The sequence below is a fragment of the Gracilinanus agilis genome, chromosome 3, assembly GCF_016433145.1.
Source record: "Gracilinanus agilis isolate LMUSP501 chromosome 3, AgileGrace, whole genome shotgun sequence".
Lineage (NCBI taxonomy): Eukaryota > Metazoa > Chordata > Mammalia > Didelphimorphia > Didelphidae > Gracilinanus > Gracilinanus agilis.
Genome location: NC_058132.1, coordinates 98,787,224 through 98,802,119, shown reverse-complemented (window position 1 = coordinate 98,802,119; position 14,896 = coordinate 98,787,224). Strand labels below are relative to the sequence as shown.

At 36.9% G+C, this 14,896-nt stretch overlaps 1 protein-coding gene across 4 annotated transcripts in view; it reads right to left on the bottom strand.

The window, feature by feature from the left end:
* EMSY (EMSY transcriptional repressor, BRCA2 interacting) overlaps window positions 1-14,896 on the bottom strand; it is a 92,940-nt gene that overhangs the window by 13,744 nt on the left and 64,300 nt on the right. For all 4 annotated transcript variants that reach the window (XM_044668158.1, XM_044668161.1, XM_044668159.1 and 1 more), the window contains one exon: window positions 2,872-3,036. In XM_044668158.1, coding sequence (XP_044524093.1) covers window positions 2,872-3,036 — 165 coding nt within the window. The remainder of the gene's footprint in view (window positions 1-2,871; window positions 3,037-14,896) is intronic.

Here is a 14,896-nt window from a genome sequence, read left to right as displayed (position 1 = left end):
GAGTTAGAAGGAATTTCATTTGCAGTTCAGACAAATACCAAAACTAGAGTAGCACCTGGGATATGGAACAAAAATTTTCAGGAAGAAAGTCCTGGAAGCTGCTCAGGCAGTGGACAGAAGAGGGAAAGATGACTTTCCAGTGAAAAGAATAGATAAGGCCTCCTCTCCCTTCTCCTCTGCCACTACCTAATAAGCAATGTGGGTTGAAGGGAACTGGGCCATTTAATTTAATTTAGGGAGACTATGAACACTAACTCAAGTATTCAAGCACTGTCGTGAGAAAAAGAGATCATATTTATTCCAATTGGCTCAAAAGGATATAAATAGGAGCAAGAGGAACAAATAACAAAGAGGCAGACATAATTTCAACATAATGAAAGACTTCCTAACAATCTAAAAGTAAGAGCTATCCAAAATGAACAAACTGCTTTGGATGGTAAAGAGGGTTCACCTATGACCAGAGGATCAAAGATTTAGAGATCATTTAGTCTAACACCTTTATTTTACAGATGAGGAAACTGAAGCTCAGCGATGCTAAATTACTTGCTCAAGGTCAAACAGGTTGTAAGGAACAGAGGCAGGGTTTTAACCCTGGTCCTCTGATTCCAAATGCAGAGTTCTTTTCACTACACTATATGTCATGCTTTTTCAGGTAGGAGCTAGAAGGCCATTTGTTAGGGATATGATAGAGTAGATTCCTATTTAAGGCATTTTGGATAAAATAATTTCTGAAATCTAAGAAATCTAATCCAACTCTAAGATTTCGATGGGACTGCTTTAGTCTCTTCCATAGGTACACTTCAGGACACCATCTGATATGATTTCCTTCCCCTTTAGATCTGCCTTCGATGTCTGTTCTTGAATGTATTTGACTAAAACTGGAGAACAGATATATGAAGTTTATACCTAAGGCCACGATCTTTTGGAATAGACTTAAGACTTACCATTTTGGTTTGTTTTCCTACACTTAAAAGTCAGTCCGAAAAAAAACAAATAAATAACTTTCTCAGGTTTTCACATAATTGTATGTGTCAATTAATGAAAACATACCATATGAGTAAAAGGTGTCTCTGTTTTACAAAAAGTTTTGTACATGTGGCTAAAGTCAGGAAAGAAACAAAGCAGAAGGCCTAAATGGGTACAGGTATATTGCCCTCCCTCCAGGCCCATCAACCAGGCTTTGTGTAGTAGGAAAGCAAGGATTGGAGTCAAAAGAGCTGGGTTTTTTAGAACTGCCTCTTAGTAACTGGGACTATGTCATGAGTTTGTGGTGAGAACTGTATTACATAAAGAATACAAGGTGTTCTAGGGTTATAAAGCACTATACAAATTTAAGCTGCTTTTATTATTTTAAGACTGTGTTTAGGAACTTAGACTAGGAATGGTGTAGAGCTAGGAGAGATGGGGAGAAATCAATACATCGATGAAATGGATTGTATCAGGCCAGGCCAACCCAGAACAGATAAGGAGTTATTAAGACTTAATCTAGCAAGGGAATTTGGATCCAGTCTGTACACAGCTGGTCCTCAACAAATAGTAAACAATTGATTGACATGACTATTCTTGGGATTTCCTCAGTGATTACTACCATACCCAGAGCACAGGCCTTTACAGCTCAGAAAACTATCTCTGTGAAGTGCTGTGGTCAAATACATTCCCCTCCTCCATATACTCACTCTATCATCAGGCTCACAATTCCTGTTTTTTTAACTAGGCAGGCCCAGTAAGAACTCATGGACCATGGAAATAGCCCATAAGAAACAGGACAACTTCCACACACAAGGAAGGCATCAAGGGACTCCATGTAGACCCAAGAAAACAATCTACATTAAACTAAACTAACCCCACCAAATTCGAATCCAAAGGACTTGATGGATGTTTAGTAAAGACAGAATCTATATGACTCACTAGACCTTAGAATTCAGTATAATCTGAAGTCACACTAAAACTTTTAGTAATTAAACAATATTTATGGAACCAGAAGAGTGTTGTTGTTGTTGTTTTTTTTAATCAACAATGCAGTTTCTCTGCCATAACCCTAAAACATGGACAAACTGGAGCCTAATGACTAACAAGTTAGTATGTGCAGAAGACGGATTAGTTATTCTGCTTAACTTCAGAGAGATCTTTTGTCTTAAAACAAATAGAGGAAATCAAATCAACCTATCAATAAGCCTTTCATATAAGTTGGATGCTGTCCACAAAGACCAAGATGAAACAGTTCTTGCATCCTCAAAGAGCTTATACTCAATGGGGGCGGGGGGGGGGGTGGAGGAAGATTCCAGTGCAATGAAAGGAAAGCTATTTTGGCAATCAGAACTATCCAACAATGGGATGGGAGGGAAGTACTTTATGCTGGAGTTCTTCAAGAGGAAATCATTGATCAATAAGGCTCTGTACATCTCAAGAAGGGACAGGACTAACCAGACCTTTGCAATGCCTCTATAAGCCTAGGCTGTGAGCCACAGGCTGCTCTGGGCATGCTTTAAGATTTCAAAATGCCTCACCTAATATCAGAAAAGAGAAAAGAAGACTCTCTATCCCACTTCTCTGATCCTCTAGACAAAAATAACAACTGTCCCAATCCAATGCCCACAATAGACAGGTTCCTCAGTGTTTCACAATATGATAGGATTGTCATGTTGAGCAAGAAGGGGAGAGAAGAGTTTTACTTTTTCCTTTCCTCTGTCAACAATTTTATTCTTTGTTCCTTAAGAGAGCCAGCACATATCAGAGACAAACAGGTTGAATCAATGAAGACAGGTGAATATAAGGGAATGAAATATGCATGAGATGCAGCATTGAAAATATAGAATCAGTAATATATGAAGAGACGACGTGCTTCATTCAAGGTAGTATGTGGATTCATACCTGTTGTCTGCTGGAGTTCTAAGAGAGCTTTGATTGTTGAAGTAGCTGACTGCGATTCACTGGATACATCCTGATAAATTATAGTAGGACTAGTCTCCATTGCAATCTCATGTTCTGACCAATCCTGACGCCGGGAAGCAATTACATGAACTACAGGCTGGGAATCTGTTTTATATTAAGTTATAAAAACAAAACAAAAAAAATCTCCATAAACAAAGATTTTTGTAAAAAATATTTTCTTTACTTTTTTGTTTTACCTCAATGTTAATAATATAGAAGAGATATTCAATATTATATATTATAAAGCTAACTTGGGGTTCACTAACATACCTCATACTATATGATATATCTGTGTGTACATGCTTATACATACACATATAGAGGTATGTATGTATATAACATATATTTTTTATTACCAAAATCTCTTCCTGTCTTGAAAATGACTCATGCAAGAGAAGTAATGAAAGATGTTATTGGGAGTATGTGTGGCCCAAAAAGGAGGGCTGATCATGTAATAACTAACCAACAATTAGCCTAAGTGATAAAATGGCATCTTGAAAATAAAAGAACCAGAAGTAGGCATCTGGAACATTGTGTAGATCCTTCAAGTAAGATTTAACAATGAAAGTTGTCTGGCAGTAAGCATGTAGACAAGAGTTGTGCAGAATGAGGTAAAGGGAAAGGTTATCACCACAGAAATTATAAATCTGTAAAAATATTTAAAATATCTGCTGAACAGATATCAAAATTAATCAGCAGTTCTTAACTTGGCTTCTTCTGGGCTAATAGAAAAAAGAGTAGGCTGGGAGCTCTATCACTAACTAGTTATAAGACCGTTAGCAAGTCACTTCTTTCTCTGGGCCCTGAGACATCTCTAAAATGAAGGGACAGGTCTAGATGACCATTAAAAGTTCCTTTAAGATTCAAAATTATGTGATCTATGAGATGAATTTATTAGGCTAAATATGCTCCTTCTGACTATGATGTTCTATGGTTCTGTAATTCTGAACTACTCTGTTTAAGGCAGTATGTTATATTGATTGCAGAAAAAGTGCAATGTTCATCTCTTGCCCATTGGGAATACAATTCCTGAACTATATATATAGCACAATGCCCTGAGAGTCATAATACAAGAGCACTGAAAAGTTTGACATGTCTGGCATTGTGTGAATGACTAGTTGCAAGGAGTTCATAGCTTTAACATTATATCACACCATGTGCTTTTCGATGAAGTTTCTGAATATGTAAAATGGGATTTTTGCTTACTTGAACTATATGAAAATAGATAAACAACAGGAAATGAGGGTGACAACGCTCAATCTGATTGAAGGTCTGAGAAACTGGGTAGTGTCCAAAATATGTCTACATCCCAGTAGTAATTATGTTTATTTGACAATGACTTTAAAATATAATTTTTTTTCAATTTGTGTACATTATTTTTTCAAAGAGCTACTGAATTGTCAGGACATAAATATTTATTAAGTTGTTTATCCCTAAATACTTAATAAATGGAACAGTCAGGTATTTCTTTTGGCCTAAAAGGCACTCTAAAAAATCACTAAGCCACTAAAGGGTGCCAGGAACCAAGAAAGTTTGAGAATTTCTGCTCTAAGGACTTACAGTATGGTAGAGAAGATAAAACATGCACACACAAGGATGCCTAAAAATACAAGACAATAATGATAATCAGACAATGAACATTTACTGAGTGCCAATATGCTAGGCATTGTTTCAAGTGCTAGAAATATAAGGAAAGGAAAAAAGTAATCCCTGCTCTCAAGAGGCTTTCAGTCTGATGTGGGAGTCAATATGCAAACAACTATATATAAGCAAGCTATACACATGTTAAATTGGAGAAAAACAATGGAAGGAATGTACTAACATTAAAGGGTATCAAGAAAAAGTTTCTATAGAAGATGAGATTTTAGCTGGGACTTGAAGCAAACCAGGGAAGAGAGGAGGTAGACATGAGGAAGAGAGAAAATTCTAAGCCTTCATTCATTCACTAACTGAGGAAGCAAGGTATGTCACACAGTAGCTACAGTGCTGACTTGGAGTCAGGAAGACCTGAGTTCAAATCCTACTCAAGCACTTATTAGCTGTGTGTTTCTGAGCAAGTTATTTAATATCTCTCAGGCTCAGTTTCCTCATCTAGGAAATGGAGATAATTATTACTACTACTACCAAGACAGTTGGGAAGAACAACTGACAACATATGTAAAGTACTTTGCAAATCTTAAAGTGCTATCTATATAAATGCTTGTGGAAAACACTACATTAGCCACACTGGAAGAGATTATAATAAGGCCTTCATAAGACTGAGCCCTTGTTGTTCATAGTCAAACGATATTAAAATACAAACACACTAAACAGCATGTGCTAGGTACATGGAATTGCAAACAAATTGCCATGTGAGGTCCTGGGAAGTAGAGTAAAGGGGGTTTCATATAAAAAAAAAAGTGGTATTTCAGATGACCTTGAAAGGATGATCAGGAATCTAACAAGCAAAGGGAAGAAGGGGAAATGTTCCTGGAATAGGGACAGGACAGTTTGAGCACAGATGTAGGGCAGGGCATTGAAGGTTTAGAAGGTGGGGATAGAAGGTGGAAGAAAGTAGCAAAGAGCTGAATGGATGGATCAATGATTTCCATTTAGCACACCTAAGTAGATGAATCTGGAATTGTCATAGAAATGTTATTCTGAAGTGGGAAATGCCATTCTTATAGGTAGCCATGATGAAGCCAGAAACTTTAAATCTTGAAAGAAAAATGAACTAGGTTCAAGCCAGAGAACCATTGCTAATAATGATAGCTTAGAACTAAGTACCACTGGATTTGGGTAGTTTTAGAGATATACTATAGATATATTTCTTCTGATACATCACTTCTGAATTTGTAGATTTTCTTTTTCCTTGAAATGAACCCCAGAAATGTATTCTTACTATCTAACTTCTGTGGATAAAAGAGAAGAAAGAAAAGAGGGAATGGATTTCAGAGTTGGGCATCTGGTTCTGATGAAAATGAAAAGAGATGAAAGTACAGAGAATTAGAAATCTGGTACAGCAGATCTCTGAACCCAGGAAGCCAAACCTCAGGGGTCACGAGGTTTAGGGGCCTCAGTCTAGGGCTGAGAAATCTGGAAAGATTCAGAAAATAGTAAAGGAGAAAGCACTGGGACCTGGGTAAGGACCTATGGATTAGTTCTGAGAAGGAAGTGGAATCCCTGGGAAGTTATATTATACCAGGACCTAAGGGGAAGGGCTGAATGCTTCAGAAAGTCAGTTAGGGAAGGCTTCAGAGAGGTGGGCTTTAGATGAACCTCAAAGGAATCACAGGATTCAGTTAAGCAGAAAGGAGACAAATAAATTAGTTCTATCCTACATGAGCTTACTTTAGAATCAAGTCATGAGACAGAATAAAAAAAAAATTTTTTTAAAGGAAAAGCATGGCAAACTTTCAATCCTCTAAATGCCATATATTTTTGAAAGCCACAAAGTTCCCCAAAGAGGAAAGAGAAGTCAGAAAAATGTTGAAAAATTAAACAAAATCAATACATAATGGGGTCTGGAAAATGTTATTATAGTTTTAAGAGAGTTCTTTCTTATTTAAAGAATATATTTTTTCCAGAACACTCAAATATCACATGCTCTCCTCAGAGAACACAAAACTTCCCTTCAAATGCTGTTTTGAAATTATATATGCAAATACAGGAGAATGAAGTTTACAATCAATGCTAATGGTCAATTCTGAGTTCCATGTGCTCAACAGAATTCATATCAATTCTTCTATGTAAATTGAATGCACAATATTCCATTAAGGGAACCAACAACATAAAAGGCACAGAATTTATATCTAGATGTTAATTCAGTAACTAATCCCAACACCTAAATGTTATAGATGGAAAACTGAGGCTCAGTGAGTTTGAGTAATTTGTCAATAATAACTACCAAATTGTTGCTTTTCAGTCATTTCAGTCATGTCTGACTCTTCATGACTCCATCTGGGATTTTCTTGGTAAAGATACTAGAGTGGTTTGCCATTCATTTCCTTCTCCAGCTCATTTTACAGATGAGGAAACTGAGGCAATCAGGATGACATGATTGTCCAGGGTCACATAGCTAGGAAGTACCTGAGGCCAGATTAGAACTTGGGAAGGTAAGTCTTCCTGACTTCAGATCCTGCACCCTATTCAAGGTATCACCTAGCTGCCCCCCTTTATTAAGTAGCACAGTCAATATTCAAACCCAGGTTCTTTGACTTTAAATCCTGAATGCCTTTTTACTACAGCTAATTCTTTCACATCTTCAGCCTGTAGAATGTTATGACTAATGTACCATGTACTTAATGGCAGTAAATGGTGATTCTTATTGGCAAAGTGTGAGATTACAGAGACTACAGCGAAAGATGCGATAAATATCCAAATAGAAGGAAATGGAAGGAGAACTAGAACAGTGACTAAATTGGGGAAGCGAGGGAAAAGACTGGAAATTTCCATGTCAAAAAATATTTTTTAAATGATTATAATGCCAAAATGAAATTTGGCATCCTTTGCTTTAGCAAATTTTGAGGGCACAAGGAAGAGGATTAGAGTGGAAGACTTTAGGTGAAATTCAGACAAAGCTAAGATTGTATCACTACAACTGCTAACCACCAATTCATATTTCTCTAATAAATTCCTCATAACAATTCTATAAATGTTTAGAATGAGGGAAAAAAAGGAACTTACATATTCTTGGCAAGATTCCATAATGTATGAGAAAAAGGACAGTTTTTTGGAACTTAGGAAATCATGATCACTTAAGAGTATGGATTTATTAAGTCTAAGTCATATCAAACTAAATGAATTTCTTTTTCTGACATGATTACTAAACTAGCAATACAGAAATATTATGCTACAGAAATTGTATACAAGGATTGTAGAAAAGTATTTTACCAAATCTCCTACCATTCTTGTGGGCAAGATGAAGTAAATAAGAATTGGGTTAGGTGGATTCAGAACTTGTTCAATGATTGACTCTTTGCAGTGGGAATGGAGGTATTAGTGTCCAATTGTAGCAAAGCCTCTAGAGCAGAGGATGTTAACTTTTTTGAGAAAACCCATGACTTCTTGGCATAATAATAGCAAGCAAGTGGGTGCAGCCCATTGCTGATCCTGGAGTCAGGAAGACCTGCATTCAGATGCGACCTCAGACACTTACTAGTTGACCCTGGGCAAGTCAATTAACCCTGTTTGCCTCAGTGTCTCATTTTTTAAATAGGGGTAATAATTGTTTCAGATCTAGCTAATTTCAGGGTTATTAAATGAGATGGTATTTGTAAATTGCTTAGCACAGTGCCTGGCACATTAAAAGGTACTTAAGAAATGTTTGCTTGCTCCTGTTCTTTCTAATATTTTTTAATTAATTAAATGGAACACATAGAATTATAAAGGAAACTGTGTTGAAATTCAGCTATCAACATATTTTTTAAAACAAGTCTATGGAGCTCAGGTTAACAACACCTGCTCTAGTGGAATACAGCATCACTATGCTCCATCACTGGCCCTCTTCTGCTTGACATTTTGTCAGTGACTTGAATGAAGGCATATGCAGCAGGTTTATGAACACTGTGTATCATCTGAAGGGTCTCCAGTAAGAAGGAACAAGCAGATCAGGAAATTTAACAGGGACAAATGGTAAAGCTCTCTCTACACTTGGGTTCAAAAACCTCAACAGCACAAGAACAGGATAAGGGACAAATGGTGAGAAAACCATTTATGTGAAAGAGATTCAGTCCCTTACTTCAAATTAAATCAGTTAACAGTGTGACATGGCAGCCAAAAAAGCAAATGTGAACCTAAGGTTAATTAATGTTAGCCCAGTCTTCGGAGTCATATTCTGGTCCTCCTGCCTCTGTTAGATTACACAGAGAATACCAACTCCAGAGCCACATGTTAAAATGGTCATTGCTTTTCTATGGACATATGCCATCTTGTCAATGAGAATGGTGATCTTATTGAAGGGACTACAGATAGATGCCTAGAGAAGAGTGCACTGAGAGGAGAAAGAATAGCTACTTTCAAATATCTTGAGGGCTGTAATGAAGGAGGATTGTTTTGCTTGGTCCTGAAAGGCAAAACTGGAAAAAAATGGAGAAGGGGGAGAAGTTATATAGAAACAGATTTCAGTTCAACTCCAGCAAATATATCCTAAGAATTAAAAGCTACCCAAAAATAGAATGGGCTGCTTCATGGGTGAATTTCCTATTATAAGAAGTTGTTTGTTTATTTTTTCAAATAGCCACTAGATCACTGCTTATAAGAGGTATTTTTCATGTTTCATGTAGGAATATAAACATGAGTCTGAGGTTCCATCCAACTCTCTCCTAGAGCTCAGTAAAGTAAAAACCACAGTAGGTGGTTTTACAAGTTAGGAAAAGTAAGAACTAAAATAGTTCTGGCACTACTCAATTATAACCTCCATTAAAGCAAAAGGCAGCTTATTTAATTTTATTTCATTTATTTAAGTTTACCCCATAGCCTAACATGGGACTTTGCACATAGTAGGCATTTAATAAATGTCTACTAAATTGAATTGCTAGGAAATAACAAAAAGTCCCAAACACATGTGCCTGGCCAGAATGCACTTTATTACTTCTTTTTCTCAGATGGCCATTTATGGTAAGGCCCAATCAGCATCTTCTGCCTAGACTCTTGCTCACACTTCTATGTATCTCCTAAGTTGGGCAGGTCAACTGAGCATTGTTTAAAGCTGGTAGCTACCTGAAAGAGCCCCCTGACACACCTGGACTGTATTCCTAGCTGTCTCTGCTAACAAAGCTGCCTATTATTTGGAAGCTTCAAGAGGAATCCCTTTGAAGATGGACTAGCTCACAGAGTTCACCACCTTCCTTTATGTGGTTCACATAATCATTGGACTCTTCCTTTGGCTGGCCTTCCCAGAGTCACTGATTCTGACTTTGACGCAATGCTACTCAGCCTTCCCTGTCAAGACCTGCTGCTACCTCAATGCTGAAACCTGCTATACACCTCTGTCTCCAGCACCTCCTGAATTCTGTGCTGACCAGGTTTTGCTGAATGCTTCACTACACACAAATCCCAGTTCCTTGCCCAGCTGCCAGATGGTTGGTCCTAGACCCAGATGGATTCTCAAATGCTACAAAGTGCCTAATTCTACACCCTTGAAAACACTCAGGTGACCCACACCTGGAGCATTACACTGCAGCAGGACCAAGCCAAACATCACCAGGTCTCTCTTTCCAGTCTTATCTTTCCTTCTTTATTGTCCTGACTGAAAGCAGACTCTGGATTCTTTATGAGAGAATGTCCTATAAGTTAAGGAGTTAAATCTACATTTTCCTTACTAGTTTGTCAAAAAAGAAGCAGGAGATTTTAGAGGCAGAAGGACCTTAAAGATAATCTGTTTAATCTCTTCATTCAACAGATGATGAAACAAAGGCTCCAAAAAGCAAAAAAACTCATTCAAAAAAGTAGTAAACCCAAGGCTTCTATCTTTTCACATTTTTCTCCTATTAGTAATTCTCTTATTTAGAGAATGCTAAGACTGACTCAGTACAGAAAATTGGAGTACTGACAGTAGTAATGACTAACCTGAGAGCCCACAAGACATTTCAGACTCATGTTTTGCATGTATAAACCCGTCATGAGAAGGCCCTCTTTCTAATCAGAGGCTAGTATTGGTCAATAATAATAATAGCAACTCACATTTTTATAGTGTTTTCTCCTTTAAAAATCATGTGAGGTAGGTAAATGAAATATTATTATCCCCATTTTATAGAATGAGCATACTGAGCCTCAGAGAGATAAAGTGACTTTGGCAAAGTCAAAAAGTTAGCATCAGAATCAAGCCTACTACTCTAGATTTTCCTTACTCCCAAGTTCAGTATTCTTTCTATTAAACCAGTCTTACAATTCACAGAACCAGGCTATGCCTTCCCCCATGCCACACTGAGTTTGTGCCCTGTGAGCACTGAGGTCAAACCAACAGGCCAGGAATATATAATTAATCAAGCCTAAATATAACACAGTAGACAAAAAAGGAAAGTCAAATGTTGCTTCTGACAGAACAAATAGGTCTTCAGCCTTATATTGTTATCGCAGCTAATTGGTCATTCTTTTAACAGCTGTCATTACAGAGTCCCAAGAATTAATCCAAGAGCAAGTCCTACATTCTTCTCTTCTTTTGGCCCACAGGAGCAATAACTAAAGTCATAGGATGTTTGTGGGAAATCAAGATAGCCAGATATGGGAAAAATTCTTATGGTTTGGTAGCAATGATGGGATCTCTAGAAAAGGTAAAGCCCTGAGGACCAGAAAACATGCAAAATAAAAAAAAATCATTTTAAATAAAAAATCAACTACTCGATGAATATAACTCTTGTCGTGTATGATTCTATAGGTAGAGTACAATAATTTAGTATTTTATAAGGCTCCCAACTATCACAGAATCATATGATCCAAAATTGGACTTTAGAGATCCACCTGGTCCAAAGCCTCTTCTTTAACAAAAGAGGAAACTGAGTCTCAGAGAAGGAAAGTGATTTGCTCAGGGTCAAATAGGTATTAAGTAGCAGAGCCAAGATTTAAAGGTTGGCCCTTTGACTCCAAATTTAGTGTTCTTTCTGGTTTATGTTGTATCCCTTTCTCAACCCAAAAATATAATCTCCTTTCCACCATAATCTCTCTGTCCCAGATTTAAAAAATTACAATGAATATAGGATTACCAATCAAAAGACTTTGTTCTCACCACCTAGTTATGTGATCTTAAGCAGGCAAATATATATGCATATATATTTATACACCTCTATTTCTTCATTCATAAAGTAAAAATAATAATCTTTGCTTTTCTTAATTCAGAGAAGGATGAGAGTTTTAAGGACTTGTCCGGTATCACACTGGGTGAGTTAAGTGGGAATCAAACTGAATAAAACGTATGAAATTTCTTTATAAGAGAACTACCTACATGTAATGTATTATCATATAAGCAAATTGGCTTTACTGCCCACTTTACTGAGATACACCTAAGGACCATTCATTTGGAATGCTTGTACACTCCTCTGCATGGTGAAGAATCAACTGGGGAAGATTTCAAAAGTGGGAGACATGAGTTATGTTCTAGAAGACCAATGACCCAGTAAAAATAATGGGAAAAATAAAACATCTCAAAGAAGTAGTCTATTACAGAATCACAATATCAAAGGATAAAACAGGATTCAGAGATCACAGTCCAACACCCTGAATTTATAGATAAAGAAAATGAGCCCTAAGAAAAGGTAACACAAGTGCACAAGGCTGAACAGGAAGTTCATGGCAAATATAACAAGAGAAAAATCAGTAATTCTGCACTTTGAAATGCACTAACTATGAAAACATTAGAGATGTTTCCCCAATGTATAGAAGAGAAAAACCTAAAAATGAGAAAACTATATTTGAAAATTGCTAGTTTGAGTATGACATGAACCAACAAATCAAAAGGTTGAGATAACAACAGTAATGTGTGTGCAGATACAAATTCTCCTTTTTACTCACACCTGGGAAACTTAAAATTTAATTTTTTCTTCAGAAGAAAACTTTCTACTGTAGAAACAAACTAGTTTCTTACCAGAGATGCTATGATGAGTTCTGTCTAACTAGACAGTCAAAAAGATATCTACCTGCTTGGGGGCAGCTGGGTAGCTCAGTGGATTGAGAGCCAGGCCTAGAGATGGGAGGTCCTAAATTCCAATCTGGCCTCAGACACTTCCCAGCTGTGTGACCCTGGGTAAGTCACTTGCCTACCCTTGCCACTCTTCTGCCCTGGAACCAATATACAGTATTGACTCCAAGATGAAAGGTAAGGGTTTAAAAAACAAAAACAAAACGACATCTACCTGTTGGTGAGATCAAAGAAGTCATGGTTCAGATTAGGGTTGGATTAACTGACTTCTGAGGTTTCTTCTAACTCTAAGATTCTCTAACTACAATTCTCTATTTAAAAAAAAAAATAGTGGGAAAAGCATACGTGTCTGCTAGTCAAGTCAATAAGACTTATTAAATGTCTACTATGATCTAAGCATTGTACTTAATTCTGAGGATATAAAGAAAAACACTCCTTGATAGCAAAGTTTTCACAAAGAGGAGGCAACAGGCATGTAATTATGTACAAACAAGATATTCAGAGAACAAATTGGAAATATTAAAAGAGGGAAGGTACTAGCATTTAAGGGGACTGAAAAGATTTCTTGCAAAATGTGGGACTTTGGCTGAGAGCCGAAGGAAGCCATGATGAGGAAAGAATTCCAGGGATAGGGATAACCAATGGAAATGCAGAGGGTCAAGAGATGGAGTACCTTGTTCAATGAAAAGCAAGGGAGTCAGTATAAAAAGGCTTGAAAGGTAGGAAGGAGTCAGGATATGAAGGGCTTTAGCCAAACAGCTGACAATTGCAATGCAATTTATAAATACCAGCATATGACAAAGTCCAGAAGATACTTGTTGGATTATCAACATCCAATTGTATATCACATATAAGCATATAATCAACTACAGCTGTGAACAGGCAATAAAATAATTGTGAAGCAAGTAATTGTAAAGCAAATCCTACAAGACTTCATATTTCAGAAATTACTCTGCAGTAGTTTGAAGGAGAGGACATTTATGTTTTGGAAAGGAGAAGTGGTAGGAGAACACCTTGAGGCTGAAGAAGTGTCAGACCTGCAGACTGAAGGACCTGGCTCAAATCTGGCCTCAGAGATGTCCTAGTTGTGTAACCCTGAGCAAGTCATTTAATCCCAATTGTCTACCCCGTTACCAGTCTTCTGCCTTGGAACAGATACTCAGTATTGATTCTAAGAGAGAAGATAAGTTGTTTTTTTGTTTGTTTGTTTGTTTTTTTTAAGAAAGAGGAAGAGAGAGAAATAGTAATGGGTAAAGTGAAGCAAATTTTTAAAAAATCCATTTTCAAGGGTGACTTAAGGTTTGCAAAGTACATTTCTACAACAACCCTAATAAGGTGGGCAGTGAAAGGGCCATTCATCCTATTTTACAGCAGAGGAGTGATGCAACTTGCCCAAATACATAGAATATGTATTTGGGATAAGATATTCCAGTTCTTCTGACTCCAAGGCCAGTGTACTTTCCCCTAAAACCATTAGGATTATAAAATGCAAAGCTAGAAGGGACCTTAGAGACCATCTAATCCAGTGGTGTCAAACTCAAGTAGAAATGAGGGTCATTGATCTGTACATTCAGCCTGTAGGCCAATTATTGACTTAGTTTTAAAATGGAATATTTTTCTTGTATTTTTATTTATTAGGTTAAATATTTTTTCCAATTGCATTTTTATCAGATTCATGGTATACTCAGGAGTGTTGGAGGTCATATGTTTGACATTTCTAATCTAGCAGTCCACCAAGAGAGTGGAGCTAATTGCCCAAGGCAAGTGGCAGAGCTAGGATTCAAATTAAGTTTCCAGACTCTAAACTTAGTGTCTTTTTTTCTTCTACACCATTGCATATCAGGGACAGAAAACGTAAGCATGGGCAAAGTGGAGCTGGGATTACTTTGGTAATTGGCAAAAATGAATAAGGGGTAAAAGACAGGTAAAAGTTTTGTGGTTATGATTAGGAGTTTAATCTGATTCATGGCAAATTCGAATCAATATAGACTTTTGAAAGAGAAATGGCATACCCAAAGCAACATTTTTAAGATGTAAATTTCTATGTAGCTTAATCAACCATATGCCTTCCTCACTCCTCACCCATGGTCATATTTATCCCTCCTCAGTTGCAGGAATAAGTACTTCAAATAGCATTAGATCCTCCCTATAAGTATCTGTCTCTTTAACCACATAAACCAGTTAGGAAAAGAGATTTAACCATATTAACTTGGAAATTATGGCTTTAAACAGATATAAAATACCTTTCAAAAATATGATAAAAAATTTCTTAGTTCCTTGATAAGCACTGTCATACAGAACAGAAAATAAGTTGTATTAAATTCATGATACATCACATGGATTATCTCTAGC